Here is a 21643-nt window from a genome sequence, read left to right on the forward strand (position 1 = left end):
AATTCCCCTTCCTCCACCCCCCCCTCCTGGACTTCTAAGGGCTCCCCCTGCCCCCACCCCCAGAATACCTTTCTCTTCTTGAAGTGCTGGCGTGCAAGGAAGCCCCGACAGGCCGCCTGGAAAAGCGTGATGTTTCTGCTCATCTGCTTATCCCGCTGCTCCTCCAGCTTGGGCAGTGTCCCTGCCCGGAAAAACACCTTTTCGAGGGGGGTGGGGGAGAAGATGGAGGGAGAAAGGGGGAAGGTTAATTCAAAGCACTCTATTCAAAACCATGAGGCCTAGAATCTTTATTTTTAGGGGAAGAGCTGCAGCAGTAGTAGAGCTACCTGCTTGGCCCACAGAAGGTCCCAGGTTCAAGTCCCAGTGGCATCTTCAGGTCGGGCTGCAAGAGATCACTGCCTGGAATGCCAGAAAGCCACTGCTGCCTGTCTGGGCAGACAATGCTGAGCTAGGTGGGCTGTTGGCCAATGGGCCCATCTGGTCCATGATCCTGTTCTCACAGTGGCCAACCAGACACCCTTAATGAGAAACTCACAAGCAGGATCTAAGCACAACAGCACTCTCCATGGGCGAAGAACTTACATTATTGGGTTGTTATTGTGTATGCATTGCCTAAACACCATGCTCTGGGTTAGGGTAGGGTATTTAATTATATAGCGATATGTTGTTGTTATACAGTGGTACCTCTGGTTGTGAACGGGATCCGTTCTGGAGGCCTGTTCGCAACATGAAAAGAGCGCAACCCGCAGTGGTGCGTCTGCACACGTGTGGGTTGCAATTTGCCACTTCTGCGCATGCTGCGACGTCATTTTGCGCGTCTGCGCATGCGCAGTGGCGAAACCCGGAAGTAACCCTTTCTGGTACTTCCAGGTCGCCGCAGGACATAACCTGAAAGAACGTAACATGAAGCGGACGTAACATGAGGTATGACTGTATATTGAAAGAATTCAACAAATAATTTAAAAAAACAACAACAGGAGGGCAGAGGAGAACACTTCTCCCCTCCTGTGGCTCCCAGTGACCAGTATTGAGTATTCGGAGGCATCACTGCCTCTGACCATGGAGGCAGAGTGTGGCCACGGACCCTGCAAGTTCTGCAGCCCGCCTTGCTTCTGTTGAGGGGGATCTGGGAGCTAACTGCCCAGCGAGCTGCTGCCCAGCTTCTGGTCTGAGCAGCACCAGTGGCTGATTACACTTTGGAGCTTTTGAAAGGGGGTGGGGAAGGAAGGCAGGGAAGTATGTCCCCAGCTCAGCCAAGCCTGCCCTCCGCTCACTTTGAATCCACAGGCTCCCGGAGCGTGCTGAATTGTTGTGACAAACCTTCGCTTCCTCCTCCCCTCCCACGCCGGGCAAGTCTGTCCCCTCGAATTAGCCAGCGGTGAGGCAGCCGGAAGTGGCACGGCTCTGACCGAGTTATAGGAGAAAGAGAGGCCCCTCTCCAATGAACCAAAAGCAGGCCAGAAACTGGCGCTGCAGCAGCTGCGTCCTCTGCCCTGTGACACTGGTGGCTCCTGTCCAGTGAGGTACCCAGCCACACACACACACAGCTCAGTCCTAAGGGCAAGTCATGCCAGTCTGTGCATATTCTAGAAGGGGGGAAGCCAGAGAATGAAGCTCCCAACCATCTGCATTTCTGTTTGCAAAAAAGATAAACGTTTCTAGGCCCAGTCATTTATTTATTTATTACCCGCCCTTCACTGTAAGGTCCTGGGTTTTTTTACAGCATGAAAAACAACATTGAAAACAATTTACAGCAACTTGCAACCATACAAATAAGGTGAGTCCTAAAAACATACACCTCATGTGTCAAATGCCAGGGGAAAGAGGGGCGTATTCAGGATTTGCCAAAAGCTGTATAAGGAAGGTGCCAGATGCAACTCTGTGAGGAGGGCGCTCCACAGCTTAGGGGCTGCCACAGAGAAGGCCCTCTCTGCCTGGGCCACCACCACCCAAGCCTCTGAGGGCGAAGGCACTGCCAAATGCTTGCTGCAGTTTGGACAAGCTGAAGCTTACGAGTCATCTTCAAGGGCAGCCCCACATAGAGTATGTTGCAGTAGTCTAGCCTGGAAGTTACCAGGTAGGCTGACAAAGTCATGCTCCAGCACACCGAGGGGCCTGATGAGCCCCCCGCTCCCCCAGTCCTTTCGACTCAGCCTTTAAGGCTTGTTCCAGACAAGCCAAGTTCACCTGCCCTACACTTCTCTGCAGGCTCTGAGCATCAACTGATTCTAGGGCCTTGCAAAGAAGTGTGCCTTTGCCCACACAATCGGATTTCTCCAGAGACCCCTTCCCCCAACCCTCCCACCTGGAGGAGACACAGTCCACCGTTCACAGCCTGGCCACAGACCTTTCTCCACCCCACCCCACCCCGAGTGAGGAGACAGGCCCCTCCCTGAAGGCACACAGGTTGGTCTTACCCGGCTCAGGCCCATGTGGAAGCTGCTCTTCTCCAGTTCCAGCGACTCCAGGAGCTCCTCCACAGCCTAGGAAGGGGGGGGGCAGAGAGAGAGAGAAAGGCGCATCAAGCACCAGCAACCACATTAGCAGAGGGCATGCTGGGAAGTGCAGCCAATAACTGGGGAGCAGCTGCAGAGTGCCAGCTTTCCATGCAGCTCAAAGGCAGCTCCAAGTGTGGCTGGCAGAGGCTGCTAACCGAAACCCAGTGGAGCCCTCTGCCAGTGTAGACAACACTGGTCTGGATAGCCTAACAGTCTGGTTTTATAGAAGACAGTTTTCTGTTTTGGTTTGGTTCTTGTTTCCATTATGTATTTTGTGTTTTTATATTCTATTTTTATTTTGTGAACTGCCCTGAGATCTACGGATGAAGGGCAGTATACAAATTTCATTAAAAATAATAATTTTGTAAAAATTGTATGTTGCTTTTGTTAAAAAACAACAACTGATTAAACGGGCAAAAATTTTTGGTTATAATATACAGACAGAGCAGTGGGAACATATGTGGACTAAGAGGCTTAAATTTACATTGGGTTATGATCTTAAAGGGAACTTCATAAAATGATGTACCCCTGGGAATCTATTTAGAATGTATATTGGTGTTTCAAGTGTTTGCTAGAAGGCAGCTTCCGATGTAGCTGCGCTGCTCCCCACCCCTAGACAGGCCACACAGGACCCTGTTAGTGCCCAAAGAGTTCTGGGCCCGTTTCCTGACTGTCCATTGCACATGCAGCTGCCCCCTCTTCTCAGCTTCAATAGCCTACATACCCGCCTCTCATCTGTGACGATGTAATTGCGCCCGTGCTTCTTGGTCAGGTGAGGGGCCAGGACATCAAAGCGCCGCCGGAACTCCGCAAAGACCATGTGGTCGGGGTAGCCTGTGGGGAGCGGCACAGAAGCAGAGAGGGGCATTAATGGAGCATGGCTGGAATGGGGAGAAGAGCACGGGGAGGGGGAAATGATACTAGAACTCAGGGTCCTCCAGTGGAGAGGAATGTATGAAGATCCGGGACTATACAAAATAAACGTCTCCCCATAGTGCATTGTTAACCTATGGAACTCCCTCCCACAGGAGGCAGTGACGGTAACCAACTTGGATGAGAAGATTAGAGAAATTCACAGAGGAGATGGCTATTAGTGGCTTCTAGCAGTAGGAAGAAGACAGATGCTCACAAACAGAGGACAAAGATGACAGCATGCTGTTTGCACCTAATAGCTAGTAGACTAAGGTAAACTGCTTCTGTACATAGAGGCCCCACTCTACGAATTCATGGCTGTCGGCTATAGGTTAATCATACAAGTTTTAAAAGTACATACAGGTTTCAAAAACAGCAATTTCTCTGAAGCACAGAATAATATTCTGTTTGTGATGTGTTTGTGTGTCACAGCCGGCATCGTCTTAGAACACATCAATACATCTTTATTTATCCAGGTTTTATGGCCAATTGTTTTGTGAAGTTTTTATTCTGCTGGTTTTAACTGCTGTTTGTATTATCTTACTATTTTGTTCTCCATTTTCTCTCTGGGCTCCCTTTGGAGATATTTGCATGCCATCTACTGCCCAATTATAAGTTTTGTTTTTCAAGCACAAACATGAAAAGAAGCAACAGGAATTCTCTGCCAAAAGATTCTCTTGTGGCTTCTTCAAAGACTTTGATACATACCACCAGCTTCTTTTTTTAAAAAATGTGTTAAAACATCACAAAATTAGAAATACAGAAAAGCCAACACTTTTTAAAAAATGGTTAAATGTTGTCGCCCTGCTAATAACCATATCAACGGGAAACAAGAAGCCTCCCCATCTTTCATGAAGATGCACAAAAGGAACTACAACTTCAGCACAACGCAAGAAAACAAAGCCACAGGGATTTTCTGCCGAAAACATTCTCCTGCGGCTTTTTGAAAAAAGGCTTTTTCAAATATCTGAAGGGCTGTCACATGGAAGATGCAGCAAGCTTGTTTTCTGCTGCTCCAGAGGGTACGACCCGAACCGACGGGAGTCAAATTATCAATGGCTTCTAGCCATGATGACGATGCGCTGCCTCCACAGCTAGGGGCAATGATGCTTCCAAGTGCCAGTCGCTGGAGATTGCGGGAGGGCAGAGGGCTCGTGTGAGGGTTGACCACAGGCCTCTGGCTGGCCGCTGTGAGAGGAGGAGGAGGAGGCTCCACTAGGTGGGCCTGATCCAGAAGGTTCTCACATTCTTAAAGGAGATTCCAACTGAAATGTAGGAGGAATTTCCCAATGGCAAGAGCCGCCCGACAACGGAAGGGCTCCCTTGGAAAGTGGTGGACTCTCCTTCACTGGAGGTGGTCATCTGTTCAGGAATTTTAAACTATTCCTCCTGCACTGCACGGGGTTGGACTAGATGACCCCTGGAGTTTCCCCCTCCCAGCTTTACATTTCTATGATTCATTGGAGATTTTTGAAGAGAGGTCAGATGGCCACCTGTCTGGGATTTTCACGTTGCGATTTCTGCATTGCAGGAAGGTTATACTAGGTGAGGCCCCTTCCAACTCGACACTTCTATTATTCTAGTATACACACACACACACACACACACACACACACACACACAGAGAGAGAGAGAGAGAGAGAGAGAGAGAGATGCACAGAGGAGAAAACAGGCATCACCCAAACTCTTCTGCATTGCAGGGGGTTGGAGTAGATGACCCTTGGAGTTCCCCTCACATCTCTACAATTCCATGATTCTGTGGCTTTAGTAAACACATGGCAGCCTACAGTGCAAACCAGAATGCACATCTCCACATTTAAAAAGGAACATACATGCCTCTGACAGCACCAAATGCTGAGGGTAAAACACAAACACACACCGACATGAAGGAAGGAGCTAGGTGGCCAGGCCTTTGCTTGCTAACTTCCCTGCAGCTCCCATTCAACCCAAAACCAGTAGACTGACAGAGGATTGGTCCGCCCCACGCTCAAATTCCAAATATGGCCATGAGGAGGGAGAGGAGGCTCCCCCTGGCATGGAAAAACTTGGCTGGCATGCTGAGATCAGCCAGGGAGTCATTTGAGACACAGAGCAGGAGAACGACCCACCCCTCCCCAAAGGCCTCGCTATAAGACGGCGCTCAGTGTGTCAATTGCCATCTTTGGTTGTGCAGCAGCTCTCTGGGATGGGGGGAGAAGCTGTAGTCCGCAAGGTGCGGCGGCGTTTGATGACACGCAACGCCCCCAGAACTGAGCCTTGCAGGAGGCAACCGTCCAGGGGTGCAGAGCTTGTTTAGAAACAGAACGACATTCACAAGCGGCACCTCAGCAAACTTCTCATCTCGCAGTTAAGAGTCTAAACACTGGATTAGGGCTCGGATCTCCAGGGGAGATAAAAGCTTGAGTGCGCAAGAAAAACAAATGGTTCCCCAGAAGCGGGGAGGGAAGAGCAATGGGAAGATGCCTTACACTAGGCCAGATGTGTTCATCTAAGCCCTGTTTTGCCTACTCTGACCGGCAGTGACTCTCTGGGGGAGCTCAGGCAGAGAGAGAGAGGACATGTTCTGTTGCAGCTGGGGCAGAGGAAGGTGCCGGCCGTGCTGCTGCAGATGCACTAAGTTTTAAAACTACAGTGGTACCTCGGTTTAAGAACAGCCCTGTTTACGAACTACAGTGGTACCTCGGGTTAAGAACTTAATTTGTTCCAGAGGTCCATTCTAAACCTGAAACTGTTCTTAACCTGAAGCACCACTTTAGCTAATGCTGCTGGGTGATTTCTCTTCTCATCCTGAAGCAAAGTTCTTAACACAAGGTAATATTTCTGGGTTAGCAGAGTCTGTAACCTGAAGCGTCTGTAACCTGAAGCGTATGTAACCCGAGGTACCACTGTACTGGATTTATGAACTCCGCAAAACCAGAAGTAGTGTCCCGGTTTGCGAACTTTACCTCAGTCTAAGAATGGAAGCCAAATGGTGGAAGGGCATGGGCGCAGGAGGCCTCATTAGGGAACGCACGCCTTGGTTTAAGAACAGTTTCGGTTTAAGAATGAACTGTATATTGTTTACTAAAGTCAAAGCTATGTGCAAAGATTCCATCCCACCCCCCAAAAAAAATCTCCCTTCAACTCAATGAGTGGGGGATGAGTTATGGCCTCATCTCGCATTGCAGCAGACAGACAGGAGCTGCATTCCAGACTGGTAGAGGCTCTGCAGGGAGATTCTGCAACGCGTCACGGACACAACGAAAGTGTCAATAGTGGTAGGTGTGCATTCCGCATTCTGGTTTATTAGTAGCTCTGCAACGTTTCTCCAGTGCTATTGGCATCTGGAGGGACGCTCACACAACTATTGTGCAACAGAAAAGAAGCCAGTGCACTTTGGGTATTAAATGTCACAGGATTCCAGCAGGAAGGTTCAGGGTGAGTGTGGATTGGCAATGAAGCAGTATCGATGCCCCAAAAAGCCTGCAAGCACAAACACTACTGAAAGCGGGATAGTGGATAACTGCCCCGATACCATCATGAACGTAAATCAACCTGAATGCACCCTTCTGAAAGACACCAGGAAGGGCCCAGGGTTGCTGCTGTTATTGCTATGATGATGATTATCATGTTAACGACCTGTCCTTCGCCGTAAGGCCCCATGGCAAGATACAGCATTAAAGCACAGTATTAAAAACCAATTACAAACAATTTACAATTATAAAGATAAGATGGGTCCTAAAAGCATACACCTCAAGTGCCAAAAGTCAGGGTAAAGAGGTGTCTCTTCAGCAATTTCCAGAAGCTGCGCAATGGTGTCAGGGCACTTCTGTGGGGAGGAAGCCCCACAGCTGAGGAGCCACCACAGAAAAGGCCCTTTCCCCCTGGGCCACCCCCCTCCAAGCCTCGGAGCATGAAGGAAATACCCTTCCACAGATCTCAGCACCCAAGAGGGTCTGTAGGGCTGAAAGAATGATGGTTAAGCCCTACAGACCCATTCCGTTTCCACCAAGCCCTCTGAGGAAAGCCTGCAATGAAAGCGGAGGGCTGCCCCATAGCTCCCCATCCCTCCTCCCCTGCACAGCGAGTCCCTCCTTGTTGAAAAGGGGTCCAACCACACTGCTTCCCCCCTCCTCCCGGCTTGGGACGCGGCACGTGCCCACCTGCACCCCCTTCCCACCCCACCCACAGGCAGCGGGAACTAGAATAGATTCAGCTTATTGACTGTGTACGGATTGCAATTAAATTTATGGGCAGAGATAGCGATGTTGATTCTTCAGGTCTTAATTAATCATCAGTATCATCGACCAGAGCAGCAGAGCCCCCTCCCCTCCCCCACCAGGCCATTGATCTTGGGCGCTGCGCACAAACATTGATCTTGCTTCAGAGCACTAACAACCTGGTTTTGAAATAATAAACACCAATTCCCCCACACATCTTTCGGAAGGCTGAGTACAGGAGGGCGCTTGTTCTGGGGTCTTCCCAAGGAGCAGGGGCGGAGGGGGATACGGATGGAAGCTGCCACTAGTGGTATGAGGAGCAGGGAGGCAGGAGGAATAGACTACTAGCCACAGTTCAGAAGCAAGGGAAGGCGTGTTTGTCAGGGCTACAGGTTTGAAAAAGCATTTCTTTTCCAGGTGCCAAAGAACAGTTCTGCTTCCCTGTACTCCTTGCAAATCACACATTTATTTGCATTGCCCTCACCTGTGCCCTCACGCAGTCAAACCTGATTGGCTATGGTGCATCATCCAGTTTACTACATGGTCCCTGACTAATAAGAGGAAGAAACTGCCACAGCGGGGGTTGAATCAGATGGAAAAAGGAGACGGCCCACAGATTTCCAAGTGCTTCTCGGGGGACAACTCCAACTGAATGCTGGAAGTGGAGAACTTTCAGGTGAGCCCCAGGTATTCTCCTTCTGCCTTTCTAATCCAAACACATGAGCATGTGGCCTACTGTGTCTTCAAATTTCCCCCAGTGCAAGGCACAGATGAATGAACTGCCCTGCAGCCCCAACAGGATGTGACTTCAGGGTATCCAGGGGGTGGAACTCACAAGAATTTCCACTTGTGCAAAGGGACTCCCCTTCTCCCCTGTGTGCCCTGCACCCTTCCCAAACAGCTCCAGAGAGTAGGGAAAACCTCTAGAAGAGACTGGGGGGGGGGACATGGCAGAGAGGAGAAAGGGGGAAATCCTGTGGCACAAGTAGAACATAATCCGAGCCTACTGGATCAGGCGACTGCCCCACCTAGCCCAGCATCCTGTTCTCACAGTGGCCAGCCAGATGCCGCAATCAGAAACCCTCAAGCAGGATTTGAGTACAAGAGCCCTCTCCCTGTTGGCTGTTTCCAGGGACTGGTGTTCAGAAGCATCGCTGCCTCTGACTAGGGAGGCAGTGCATAGCCATCCTGGCCAGGAGCTATTCGTACCCTGCTCTTCCTTGCCCTGATGCGATGTTCACTTAGCACTCCATTGGATACAACGCAGGGACTTCATTACAGGTAGGGGCAGAGCGACGCCTCCTGCTTCCACAGCACATGCCTGCAGGTGATCACAACACAACTGCTTCGGGGGGCAGGGTACCAACCTTGGCGGTACATCCGAAGGGCATCGAGGAGCCGGGAGCCCCGGATCTGGGCCCTCAGGAGGGGTATGTCCAGCTGCATGAGGCCGGCCTCGCAGTGCTCCCCGTGCAGGTCCAGCTCGCTGGTGCTCACTCTCCGCGTGCACAGCCCTCTGGAGTCCCCACTCCAGCTGTCCGCCTTGGGCAGGAAACAGTGCACAAAGTGGAGCTTGGACTTCTTGAGGGTGTCGATCAGCGCGTCCTGAAGGGAAGAGGGGAAAGGGAGGGAGAATTAGTTGAGGGCGTCTGGGATGGGATGGATCAGCCCTCTGCAGACCCCAGGATCCAGCTAAAGGGATCTGCAGAGGGTCGTGAGTGTGCTTGTGTGTGCTCTGTGTAGCCTGATCTGCTGTGGCAGGTCAGGTGGCAATCATGCCAAACTCAGCCAACCAGTAAGGGGGCAACTGCATCAGCTCTGCTGTGACAGGCCATCTCCATCAGTCCTCCTCTCCCTCTACTGTCGCCCAGAAGCACCCATTCAAGCAAACTTCCTCAGTGGGAGGGATAGGAAGCAGAAGGTCCCTTCTATCAGCTCTTGCCAAAAGCCCAGCTCCATCAGGCGCCTCCGGCCCCTGCACTGTGCCTGTTGGTCATTCTAGGAACTATAGGTTAGAAATTGATGCTTGAGTTTTCATTTTCATTTCCCTCATCCCTCCCTCCTTCCCCTTGCATATCATGCTTTTTAGACTGTAAGCCTGCAGGGGCAGGGGCCGTCTTGTTTTACCTGGCTGCATGTAAGCTGCTCTGGGAGCCGTTTTGGCTGAAGAGCAGGATACCAATGCTCTAAGTAAGTAAATAAATGACAAGCACAAAGGCTGCAAAGGCAGAGGAAAGGCCCTTTTGATCCTGCGCTAGGAAAGGGACATCTCCTCTGCCAATGCAGCTGCTGAGCCCCCTCCTAGGAACAGATGCTTCCATGGGACTGAGCTGCCTCAAAACAAGCAGGCGGTCAGATACTGAGGCAAGCAGGCCCTGCAGGGAAGAAGTGATCCCCGCCAACCTCTCCCAAAAAGGCTCGTCTTCATTCTCTCAGCGTTTTCAAGGCCAGCCCAGTACTGGGCCACACTAAAAACCACGCAGTGCTTCCTTCTGGTCAGCCACAGGGCCAGCTACGGGGACTCACCACTTGCAGCTTGATCTGGATGCAGACTGACTTCTTCTTCACGGCTGCCACGCCCGTGGTGAAGGTCTTCCGCATGCTTGTGGCCCTGCGCAAAGCCAGCTGAGAGCCTCCTTCCAGGCCAGCGATGGACCCAGACAGCACCATTCCTGTTCCAGCTCGGCCTGCGAAGAGGCTGCTGATTATTTTCCTGAGGAAGCGGGAAGAAGAGGGAATCAGCACCACGGCCAGATGGAGGAGTGGACACAACAGCGGGAGCAGCTAGCAGCCCAACTCTCTTCAAGGCTGTTGGGATGAAGCTGCTTTGGGGAAGGGGACTCCAGGCTGCACCGATTGTCCTTCCAACCAGCAGAGGGAGCACTAGATAATCAGGACACCCCCCCCCCCCCACTTTGGATTAGACGAGGAAAGGAAAGGGAAATAAGACCTGCTCTGGGGAAAGAGAGGGGCAGGAGTAGCTTGGGGCCAGCAGCTTCATGAAGATACCAGCATGGGGTTAAACACATACACAGACACGCGGTGATGAATGAAACAAGCACTTCTTCTTAGACTGGGACAGACTCCCTACCTGAAACCCAGTCGCTGCCAGTCAATGTGGACAATACTGAGCCAAACAGACCAAAGTAAATGATTCTGCAAAGGGCAGCTTCCTATACAGTGGTACCTCTGGATACGCACACCTCCGGTTACAATTCCTTCAGGATGCGAATGTGGCAAAGTATTTTTCTGAGTTTCACCTCACACGCATGTACAGAAGCGGTCTACCGCCATGCGCGCATGCACAGAAGTGGTCCCTCTGGTTGTGGAAACATCGGGATCTCCGGAACGGATCCCGTCCACAACCAGAGATACCACTGTATTCATCAGCATGACAACACCTTGCTTTATTTTTATGATAAGGCCAGAGCTCAGCGGCAGAGCCCCTGCACTGTAAGCGTAAGGTCCCAGGTTCAATCCAAGGCATCTCCAGGTAGAGCTGGCAGAGAGCTGCTGCCTAAAGCTAACCCCTAACCCCAACTCTAACCGGTCAGGACAATACTGAACTAGATGGATCAAGTGCACTGCTTTCCCAGTGGACAGGTGTGTTAAATAAAACAGGGGTTTGGCTTTGCCATAACTGCAACCCTTTCATACCTGATTTGGGGAGGAGAGAGAAAGCACTACTGTCTCATAACAAATGTAACTGATCTGTACAAAAGACTTTACAAGCTGAAAAATGGGACAATGCACATATTTTTGTAAACCAAGAAAATCTTTAATAAAAACTATTATATATATTTTTAAGGGTGAGAGGAGAGGTGACACAGAGAGAGCAAAGGAGGGAGAGAGAGGGGGGGGGGGATAATGTGCTTGCAACTTACTTCTGAGACTCCTGCAGGAGAGTCAAAGTGTTCTGGGATGCAGGATTCTGCCTGACGTAGTTCAGCCAGCCTGTGGTGTCATATTCCACCCAGTTGGTGCCATAGCTGTGCCCCAGGAAGAAGTGCCGTGGCCTACTGCTTCGGAGCAGCGGGTTGTGCCCTGCAAAGAGAGAAGGCAAGGCACAAACTGTCAAGCAGACTGCTCCTCACTCACATCTGGCCTGCTTGGGTATGCCCAAAATCAGACACTGCTGTAGGTCCAGGACTCAGAGAGGGCTCTACCCAACACCCCACACTAAATGTAGGCTTAAGGGCGCTTGCTTCAGACTAGGTGGTGGTGTGTTTTTTTTGTGGGTGCCCTCTGCATTATTATTAATTTGATTTATTACCCACCCTTCACCCTAAGGTCCCAGGGTGGGGTGACTGTTAGGATATTTCCGTTCCACCTTAAAAAGGGGACAGGCTGTTGTGAGTCACAGCCTACGTATTTCCTGCTCACAGGAAGTTTGTCTACTGCTTTCGTTTCTCTCTCTGTGCCTGAGACATCGAAGCAGGCAGTCATGTTTTTTCTTTGTTCTGACCAACGCTGAATAAACTTGTAAATATGTTGTCCTGAGTGCATCTTTCGTTGTGCGAACTCTGCTGATAGAGCGTGCACGAGCTCTGGAATGTGGCAAGCTATTTCTGAGGCTTCGTGTCGCTAATTGACTGATACTGTATCTACGGGAGATTGATGGATCGCCCGGAGGCGAAGTGGAACCATGATGGACTCTGTCTCCCTGGCAGTATCCCAACAGTGACAACAATTTACAACATGGCATGAAAACCAGTTTTAAAACAAACTGCATGGCAATGTTGCAACAACAGGGCAGTGGTGGTGGATTTATACTGGGCTGTCTGCACATCATTCCTCTTTTGTTAGTTGTTCTGTGATGCTTCCCCAATGTGATGGCGTAATTGCTGCCTAGAGAGGCATTTGCACAACTAAAGGTAAAGGTAAAGGTACCCCTGCCCATACGGGCCAGTCTTGACAGACTCTGGGGTTGTGCGCCCATCTCACTCAAGAGGCCAGGGGCCAGCGCTGTCCGGAGACACTTCCGGGTCACGTGGCCAGCGTGACATCGCTGCTCTGGCGAGCCAGAGCCGCACACGGAAACGCCGTTTACCTTCCCGCTGGTAAGCGGTCCCTATTTATCTACTTGCACCCGGAGGTGCTTTAAACCAGCACATTTGTGAATTCAAAGTTGCAGTATTTCAGCAGGAAGTTACAGGGCTGAAACAAAGCATTATGTCCATCCCAAAGCTTTCCAACTCTACAATTCTATGATTCACAACAGCAAAGAGAATTATAAACGGGATGGCATAGTACTGCTTTGATGCCACCAGGAGCACAAATAACCATGAATGCATGATAAAAGGGGCATCTGGAGGGGCTCCAAAATAAAACAGGCAAATGGCCATGAGAAGCACTTTCAGTACCTAAGAAGAGCCTGCTGGGCCAGGCCAAGGGCCCATCTAGTCCAGCCCCCTCTTCTCACAGGGGCCAATCAGTTGTCACCATGAGAAACCCACAAGCAGGACCTGAGCACAAGAGCCCTCTCCCCTCCTGTGGTTTCCAGCAACTGGGATTCAGAAGCATCACTGCCTCTAACTGTGGAGGCAGAGCAGAGCTATCCTGGCTAGCAGCCACTGAGAGCCTTCTCCTCCTCCATGAACTTGTCCCATCCTCTTCTGAAGCCATCTAGGTTGGTGGCCACTGATGCCTCCTGGTAGGAGCACGTTCCATAGTTCAACTAGGCAATGCATGAAAAAGAAGGACTTTGTTTTACCTGTCCTGAAGGGGGGGGGCGGTGCTCATATGGAAGAAGGCATTTCCTGAGACAGTCGGCAGAATTTCACCCCTTTACAGCCCTTGTTTTAAATTATTTTTCATAGAATCATAACACTGTAGAATTGGAAGGGACTTCAAGGGTCATCTAGTCCAACCCCCAGCGATGCAGGAATCACAGGTAAGGCCAGCCCTCCTTGCGCCTTACCTTTCTTGTCTCCGTCCTGTGGGCCGTAGTAGGTGAACAGCCGCTCCAGCAAAGTCTCCTCGTTGCCTCCGGGCTGCAGCGACTCCTCCTCCAGCAACCACAGCAGGCCGCGGGCCTCGTCGGTCCGAGCCAGGGAGCGGACCTGCAGGTAGGAGCCGCCCAAGACCCCCCGGCTGTGTTATTAGGGTCTGTAGCCTCCACCAAGAAAGCTGGGTGTGGTAGGACAGGGAGGGAGGCAAGGGGGCGGGGGGGGGAGCATCTTGCCCGAGAGGGGCTGCCCCGTTCCTGGGGGCAGCACTGTGTACTGCTAGCCATGCGTGCACACACACACACACCCTGGGTATCCTCCTCCCCTTGCGTAAGCTGCACACATTGCCACAAGCCTGCCTGGGAAAGCCCAGCCCTAGGAGCAATGAAGTGGTGAAAGCCGGGGGCAGGCGGGGGCAGCCTTGTGCTCGGCTCCAGCTTTAAAAACAAATACTTTGCCCAGGAAGAATCAATACTTAATACCAGAGACAGGAGAAACACACATTGTCTAGTAAAATGTTCCCGCACAAGACGTTTACTCGGTAGAAATTCAATCTGGAGGCTTAAGCAGCAAAATTACTCCCCGCAACTCAGCAGGGAGCAATTGGAGGAGCAGCTGCTCTCAACACACACACACACACACACACACACACACACACACACACACACAAACAGAGGCTTCAGTGCTGCAGCAGCTGCCACCCTTGGTACCTGAAGTTGCCAAACTCAGGAGAAAAGGGGAAGGGCCATCGCTTAGTGAGAGGGGGACCCTGCTTGGCATGCAGGATCCCAGGTTCGACCCGTGATGGGTGGAAATGTCCCCCTTCCTGAAACCCTGGAGAGACATAGCAGATGCTACTGAGCTAGAAGGACTGGTGGTCTGATTGAGCATAAGGTAACATCCTATGTTCGGTACGCGGGTGGCGCTGTGGGTCAAACCACAGAGCCTAGGGCTTGCCGATCAGAAGGTCGGCAGTTCAAATCCCCGTGACAGGGTGAGCTCCCGTTGCTCGATCCCTGCTCCTGCCCACCTAGCAGTTCAAAAGCACATCAAAGTGCAAGTAGATAAATAGGTACCGCTCCGGCGGGAAGGTCAACGGCGTTTCCGTGCGCTGCTCTGGTTCGCCAGAAGCGGCTTAGTCATTGCTGGCCACATGACCCGGAAGTTGTACGCCGGCTCCCTCAGCCAATAAAGCAAGATGAGCGCCGCAACCCCAGAGTCAGCCACGACTGGACCTAATGGTCAGGGGTCCCTTTACTTCCTATGTTCATAAGAAGAGCCTGCTGGATCAGGCTAAACGGGGACCACCTGGTCCAGCACCTTGTTCTCTCAGGCCTCAAAGGGAAGCCTGAGAGCAGGACCCGGGTGCAACAGCACTCTTCGCTCCTGTAGTTTCCAACAATTGGTATTCAGAAGCATTGCTGTCTCCATTCATGGAGGCAGAGCATAGCCACCATGGCTAGTAGCCATTGATACCTTTCCCCTCCAAGAATTTGTGGAGTCCTCTTTCAAAGCCATCCAAGTCGGTGGCCATCACTGCCCCCGTAGCAGCAAGCAGCATAGCCTGACTACGTGCTGCACGAAGGACTTTCTCTTATCTGTCTATTTCAGTTCCTAAAGCAGAATCTAGATGGCAATGCATCGCATCCAAATTAAGAAAATCCATGCATTCTGATTTCATTTTTAAGAAGGGGTGAGTGGGGAGAATCTTCGAACAGGAGCTGGCAGTGGCAATTCAGGACGGCCCTCCTGGGAATTGCAAGGCACAAGCGTGGAAATTTCTGAGCCAGGCATGGACCTCGGCATCCCAAGATGCTTTGGTTTTTAATTGAAAGGGGAGAGGCGGAGAGATCTCTCGCCTCCGTGGCTGATGAGTTAAGACTGGCGGGTGGAGGGAGGGAGGGAGAGAATGGGCAGTTCTTAGTGAAATCCCAGGTGCTGGCAGAGAAACCAGCAGAACTTTTGGTTTGAAGAGTCATAGAGTTGTCATGCTCTGCGCTGCTTATATTCCACCCCAAAGAGAGGGAGGGAGAGAGCGGGAGAGAGTGCCTTAAAGCAGGAGTGGGCAGAGAAGAGATCAGGACCTACTGGTTTGTCTCTGGGCAATCTGCAGTAGCTCTCTCTCCCTTGCCGGCTCCTGGCCTATAAAACAGGATACTGTTCCTGAGCCAGGCTCATGAATCCCTTAGGAACATAGGAAGCTGATGTATACTGAGTCAGACCATTGGTCCATCCAGCTCACTACTGTCTACAATAATAATAACATCTGGCAATAGCCTATTAAACATTAAAAGCTTCCCTAAACAGGGCTGCCTTCAGATGTCTTCTAAAAGTTGGCTTCTCACAGCGAGGGAACCGCCAGAAGGCACTCGGCGCTGGACCTCAGTGTCCGGGCAGAACGATGGTGGCTCTCCAAGGGTTTCAGAAAGGGGACATTCCCGGACCCAGCTAGAGATGACAAGGATTAAACCTGGGATCTGCTGCATGCAAAGCAGGAGCCTTGCCAGACACGCTGGCGTCCCTCCTCTAAAACAAAGTAAGATTAAGGGCTGACTGAAGTAGGAGCAGAGGAAGCTGCCTCCTACTGAGCCACGCCATGGAGCCACCTGGCTTGGCTTTGTCTACAATGAGTGGCAGCAACTCAGCCCTACCAGGAGATGCCACTGGGGATTGGACTGGACCCAGGTGCCTTTGACGAGGGACTGTGTGCAGCTCCACTGTTGAGTTTTATTGCTGCATGTTGGGCTCTTTCATCCCCGTCCACAGCAAGGAGAGGCTGCCCCTCTTCCAGACCGCCTCATGCTGATCTATTTCAATTGCCAATATCACTGTTGCCGTTTTCAATAATTTTAGTGTTCAGTGATTTGCAGGTAGCAGGGTTTGTGTGTTTTCAACTTAACGATTTATTTGTTTTTTTAAAAAAAACATTATCTCTCAAGCTTGCCAGGAGTGCTTAGGGACCAAGAATGGTAGGAAATCAATTTGGAAATAATAATAATAAGGATCTGAGCAGTGGGAGAAGGAAGGCGGGTCCGTGACCCCAGCCCTCCTGGGAGAGTCATGGTGGAGTGGTTTCAAAAGCAGCCCCACCTTTTGCAAGCGTGCGTGGAAAGCTCCTTTGTTTGCAAGTAACTCACGGGCAAGAGGATAAGTGAAGTGGTGGGACACATCCCTCCCGGCCTCCTAATGCGGCACAAACTGACGAAATTCATCAGCCACACTGCTGTGTGCTAACAGGCCCCTCCATTAGGATGACAAGCAGCAGCAGGGACTTTCAAGCCTCGCCGCCTCCCCACTCCTTTATTGGCTCAGATGCAAAAGGAAAAGGAAAATTATGGGCGCACGGGAGAGCAACAGCGGCTTCCTTCGCTTCCGCTGCTCCCCGCCTAACAAAGCTCCCTCCTCAGGTTGCTGGAGAGGGAGGGAGACCCTGCAGAGCTGCAAGTCCCATTGCATTGTCTATGTTTTATTGTTGTAAGCTGCTTTGACATCTACATGGTGAAAAGCTGGGTACCAATTTCAAATAACACCAAAGCAACATTCGCAAGAGCCCATGAGGAGCCTGCTGGGTCAGGCCAAAGGGGGCCCATCGAGCCCCAAACCCCATCAAATCTCTCTTCCATCCTAAAGGCCAGTGTGGGGCAAAGAAGACCAGTGACACCCTGACGCCAGGAGAGGGGGCTTCCAAAGCTCCGCAGGAGAGCAGCTGCAAAAGTCACCAGGTTCAAACCCTGAGACGACGCATTGAAAGGATCCAAGTAGAAGGCATTGGGGAGCTGCTGCCAGTCAAAGCGGACAATGCTGGGCTAGACTGACAGCCTGACCTTGCATAAGGCAGCTGCCCATGACCCCAAATCAGATGCCTCAGCGGCAGGTGTGCTTAACGCTGGAACAGTTCCGATCACATAAGGGGGGATGCTTCCCCACACCCTCTCAGTGAAAGCAGGGAGGCCCTCCCCTCATGTACCACTTGCTACACACACACACACACACAGCCATTCTCCTTAAATGTTTTTGCCCCACGCCCAAAGTTGCTTTCAGTCACAGGAGCTTGGCTGCTGAGAAATGCGCTTGGAGAGAGAAACTGCAGAGGGTAAGTGGAGAAGGGGGAGCAATGGGGTAGGTTCTGCCCCTCCCACACCCATGCACCCATTCCACTGTGAAACCCATCCCCCCATGCGTGACGACTGCGCTGCAACTCCCCAGCCCCCCTCTCTCTCACACAAACACACACAGCGAGTTCATAGCCCCCTTCATCCAGTCAGATCTGCCTAGATCACAGCAAAGCCCTAACTAACCCTGACAGCCGTCTCCCTACCTGGAGCCAGCGCTTTCTCCTCGTTAGCGTTGGCTAATTGGAAGGATAAATGCTCTGCCAAGGTTGTGTAGCTCCCAGTCAGGAAGCCGGTTCCCTCAGTGGCAGCTGTCAGGCTAGGAGGTTTGAAATGCCCCCCACCCCCTTTCTCGCCCTCCCCGTCCTCCCCTCCCCAACATGCTCTGGGCACAGCACCCCTTGGCTAACAGCAGGGGAAAACGAGGGCTTGGATCCATGCTGGGGAAGGCACTGAAGGGGTCCATGGAATGACCCGGTTGTCCCCACTGGGCAAAGCCTTGCAAGCAGACCTCTGGGGTCACCAGGAGTGAAGCACCCCAGAAGGTGACCAAAACCCACCTAGTCCGACTCCAGAAGCAGGACCAGCCACCTCAACCACCACTCGTGGTTGAAACCCAGAAAATGTGTGTATGCTGCAAGCTGAGAAGCTGCAGGGAAGGGTGTTATAGCAGAACGATGGCTCCAGAAGGCTTAAGTTAGGGGAGCCAAGATAACGGGTCAAGGTCTCAAGAAAGCTACGCAGTGTCCCCATGCAGGAAATATGCAGGGTAAAAGGAAAGCTGGAGGGTTGTTGCCACCATGCCCAGCTCCTGGACGCCCTGGCTGCTTTCGTGCCCAGGAGGCAGGACTAGACAGGGCTTTGGTCTGACCCAGCAAGGCAAGGCTTGGTTTCTTTAGCCACAGGCTGCAAGGGAACCCATTGGAAGCCTCCAAACCAAGCAGCAGAAACCACCTGCATCCCACTGTCAAGCCAGTCAGACTGGCATGAGTTCCTTCCGGCCTTGAGGATAAGGCCACGTTCACACCACACATTGGAAATACATGGAATTCTGGGAACTGTAGTAAGAATGTAAGTGCAGCCTGGTGGATCAGGCTCATGCCCCATCAAGTCCAGTGTCCTGCTCTCACACTGGCCAAACAGGAGCCTGAAGGAAACCTGCAAGCGAGACCCAAGCCCCTGCGGCTTCCAGCAAGCGGCGTTCAGAAGCGTTTGCCTCCAAGTAGTTTAGTCCTCGCAGAGAAACAATTCCTAGCATCCTTTGCAAACTACAGTTTCCAGGATTCTTACGACAGGGTGCTTTAAAACAGTGTGGAATTGATCTAAATCCTCTCGTCTGCACACTCACATGCTTCCATTTCTTTCTGCCCCGGGTTTCCCTGAAGCTGTGCCCAGACTGCCCAAGCCTTGCCTTTTACACACCCCAGGTCTGAGAGGCATGCTTGCAAGGGACATATCCCAGTCCAAAATTGAGCAAAAAAAGAGAGAGAGCCCTCTCTCTCTCGCGCGCGCACACACACTCCCTGGCTGGCTGTGTTATGAGAGAGAGAAAGCCTCTGTGGCTCAGACTGCAGGCAGGAAGTTGTCTTGAACCCCACCACCTGCATGCATCCGCCCCGCCCAGCAGCATCACAAAAAAGAACCACCTGCAGCCAAGCAGCTGCCCTGTTTGAGGGCAGGCAGAGGACCAGATGCAGGGAGAGGGGGCAGGAGGAGGGATGGAGCAGGAACGGGCAGCGGCGGCGGCAGCAGCAGCAGGGGTGGCAGCCATCCCCCGTGAAGAGCCCTCACATGCAGCTTACCAGTGCCTGGTGGGACGCTTGGTCTACTGTGGCTATAGACCCAGATGTATTAGGCTCTAAGGCATCTAAGGAAAGGTCTATGTTTTCCTAGAGAAGGACGGACAGAGGAGGCGTGATTAGTGGCCCGTGGGGCTACAGATTACAGTTAAAAAGGCAATCAGAGACAGAGAAAGAAAGAGAGGAGGGGACGGGTTTGTTGATATGGAGAGAAGTGGTCAGTGCATTAGTTGGAACAGAATCTATGGGGGCAAAGTCACACACACAGCAGGGGGTTCCCTGGCTAGCCCTGTGGTGTGTGAACACCACCCCTTCTCCCACCCCCACCAAATCCTGTTGCCTAAAGAGCTTGTGCCAGACTGGCAATCCATGCACTGCAAGGGAGAAGAAATCTCCTTGTGTGTTGGAGGAGGGGGTTGTCAATATCGCCACCGCCCCCCTGCCACCGACCCTGTGCGCAATGCAGGGCTTGTCCAGCAGCAACAGCACCTGGAATCCTGCATTAATGTTTTTAAACAATTAAATTAAAAGGAAGTTCCTGGTTCTGAAGGACAGCCAAGAGAAACTTTGAGAGACATCAACCCTGATCTCACCACCATCACCAACCCCAAGCCATCCCACTCAAACAAACTCCGGATTTAATCCAGGTGTCTGAAAGGACAGCTCAGGGGCTCAGAATAACAAAAACAAACAAACCCCAAAACAGTTTAGTTTTGCCTCTGTAAAAAAAAAAGGTCACGTTCAGACTGCAATATTTCCTGGATTCCTGGGTCTCAGAAATGCAACTGGCTAGTCTCCCCTGCAGGGTGGCATTTCTGATTTTGGCCACTCCTTGTGCTGTGCTAGCTTGTTCTCTTGCAGTGCACAAATTTGGGAGAACGGCTGCGTATTGCACCCCAGGCATGATAGTGGCAACGTCACCACAGAAGAGAAGGGTGAAGGGTTGAGGTTTTGCAGCCAGGTGCAGTAAGCATTCTACTGCGTTAATGCAGGCCAAAGGTTTAAGGAAACGTGTGGGGAAACTTTGGCCCTCCAGAGGCTGCTGAACCACAGCTCCCATCATCCCTTGCTGGAGCTGATGGGAGTTGTAGTTCAGCTCCACCTGGAGTGCCACAGGCTTCCCACACTTGGTTGAGGGGACGGGAGAGGAGTCACAGTATCATAAAATTCTAGAGTTGGGTGGGAACTCCCCCACTCCAAGAAATCATCTTATCCAACCCCCTGCAATGTAGCAGTCACAGCTAAAGAATTTCTGACAGATGGCCATCCGACCTCAAGGGGGCAAGAGGGAGAGAGGGAGGCAACTCATGAAAACCCCTGCTCCTAGGAGGTGGCAGGTCAGATGCTACTGATTAGGGTTAATAAGAGGGGGGTCTAAAATGAGTCTCCTCCCTCCTTGGTTTCAATCAGCAGCTGAATTAGCGTCTCAATTAGAAAGTGGTGCAGAAAAGGGATTAAGGCAGATGATAGACGGGGGGTATCTTGGCACAGTACCTGGGCACCCCACCCTTTCCACCTGGGAACCGACTCAGGCACTGCCTGCTGCTTGAGCGTTAGGGACTGGGCTGGGAGCTACGAGCCCCTTTCCCCCAAACCAGACGATACCTCCTTGTATCTCTCCAGCTCCTGCACGAAAGTGCGCTCGTGGAAGAGGGTCTGCAGCCGCTCCTGGGCATAGTTGTGGCACAGCTCTTCAAACGTGGCCCCGCGGCTCTGGCCAGCCATCTCGGGGTTCTGGAAGCCGGGGGTGTCCACAATCATCATGGAACACAAGGACCGCTGGCTGGACTTGAGGGCCCTCAGCAGATAAAGGAGGAAAAGTGGGGTTAGAGGATTCTTTTTCCTGCAGGGTGGAGAGGGCTTTAAGCCCCCAAGTATTAAAAATGCAGGAGTTAGCACTGGTCTCCACAGCCCTGGACTGGCCAGCAGTATGGCTGTAAATGTGCCATACATTTAAAGCACTGGCCTGATCCAGAAGGGCTCTTAACAGATTAGCCCCAGAGAAAAAAGTGCTCCTTTCCAGAGACTCCTAGTTCAGTCTTTGCTTCTCCATATGCAGCTGTGACCTCTGCTGCCTTGGCGAAAAAAGGAAGCCACCCCAATTCCGTGATTTCTGGGGTTGCTTAGAGATCTGCCCTGGTTGCTGATCTGCTACCGTGCCAAAAGTTCAAAGTG

General features: G+C 51.8%; 1 protein-coding gene across 15 annotated transcripts in view; it reads right to left on the bottom strand.

The window, feature by feature from the left end:
* The window catches only part of MYO18A (myosin XVIIIA), a 143397-nt gene that overhangs the window by 48971 nt on the left and 72783 nt on the right, over nt 1-21643 (bottom strand). For 14 of the 15 annotated variants that reach the window (XM_079955346.1, XM_079955345.1, XM_079955347.1 and 11 more), the window contains 9 exons: nt 21074-21266; nt 19472-19558; nt 13530-13671; nt 11494-11653; nt 10136-10322; nt 8977-9214; nt 3223-3332; nt 2418-2483; nt 69-197 (listed from right to left, as the gene is read on the bottom strand). In XM_079955346.1, coding sequence (XP_079811472.1) covers nt 69-197; nt 2418-2483; nt 3223-3332; nt 8977-9214; nt 10136-10322; nt 11494-11653; nt 13530-13671; nt 19472-19558; nt 21074-21266 — 1312 coding nt within the window. The remainder of the gene's footprint in view (nt 1-68; nt 198-2417; nt 2484-3222; nt 3333-8976; nt 9215-10135; nt 10323-11493; nt 11654-13529; nt 13672-19471; nt 19559-21073; nt 21267-21643) is intronic. The other variant, XM_079955353.1, reaches the window with a different exon arrangement.

Source organism: Podarcis cretensis (assembly GCF_951804945.1).
Source record: "Podarcis cretensis genome assembly, chromosome: 15".
Taxonomy (NCBI): Eukaryota; Metazoa; Chordata; class Lepidosauria; order Squamata; family Lacertidae; genus Podarcis; species Podarcis cretensis.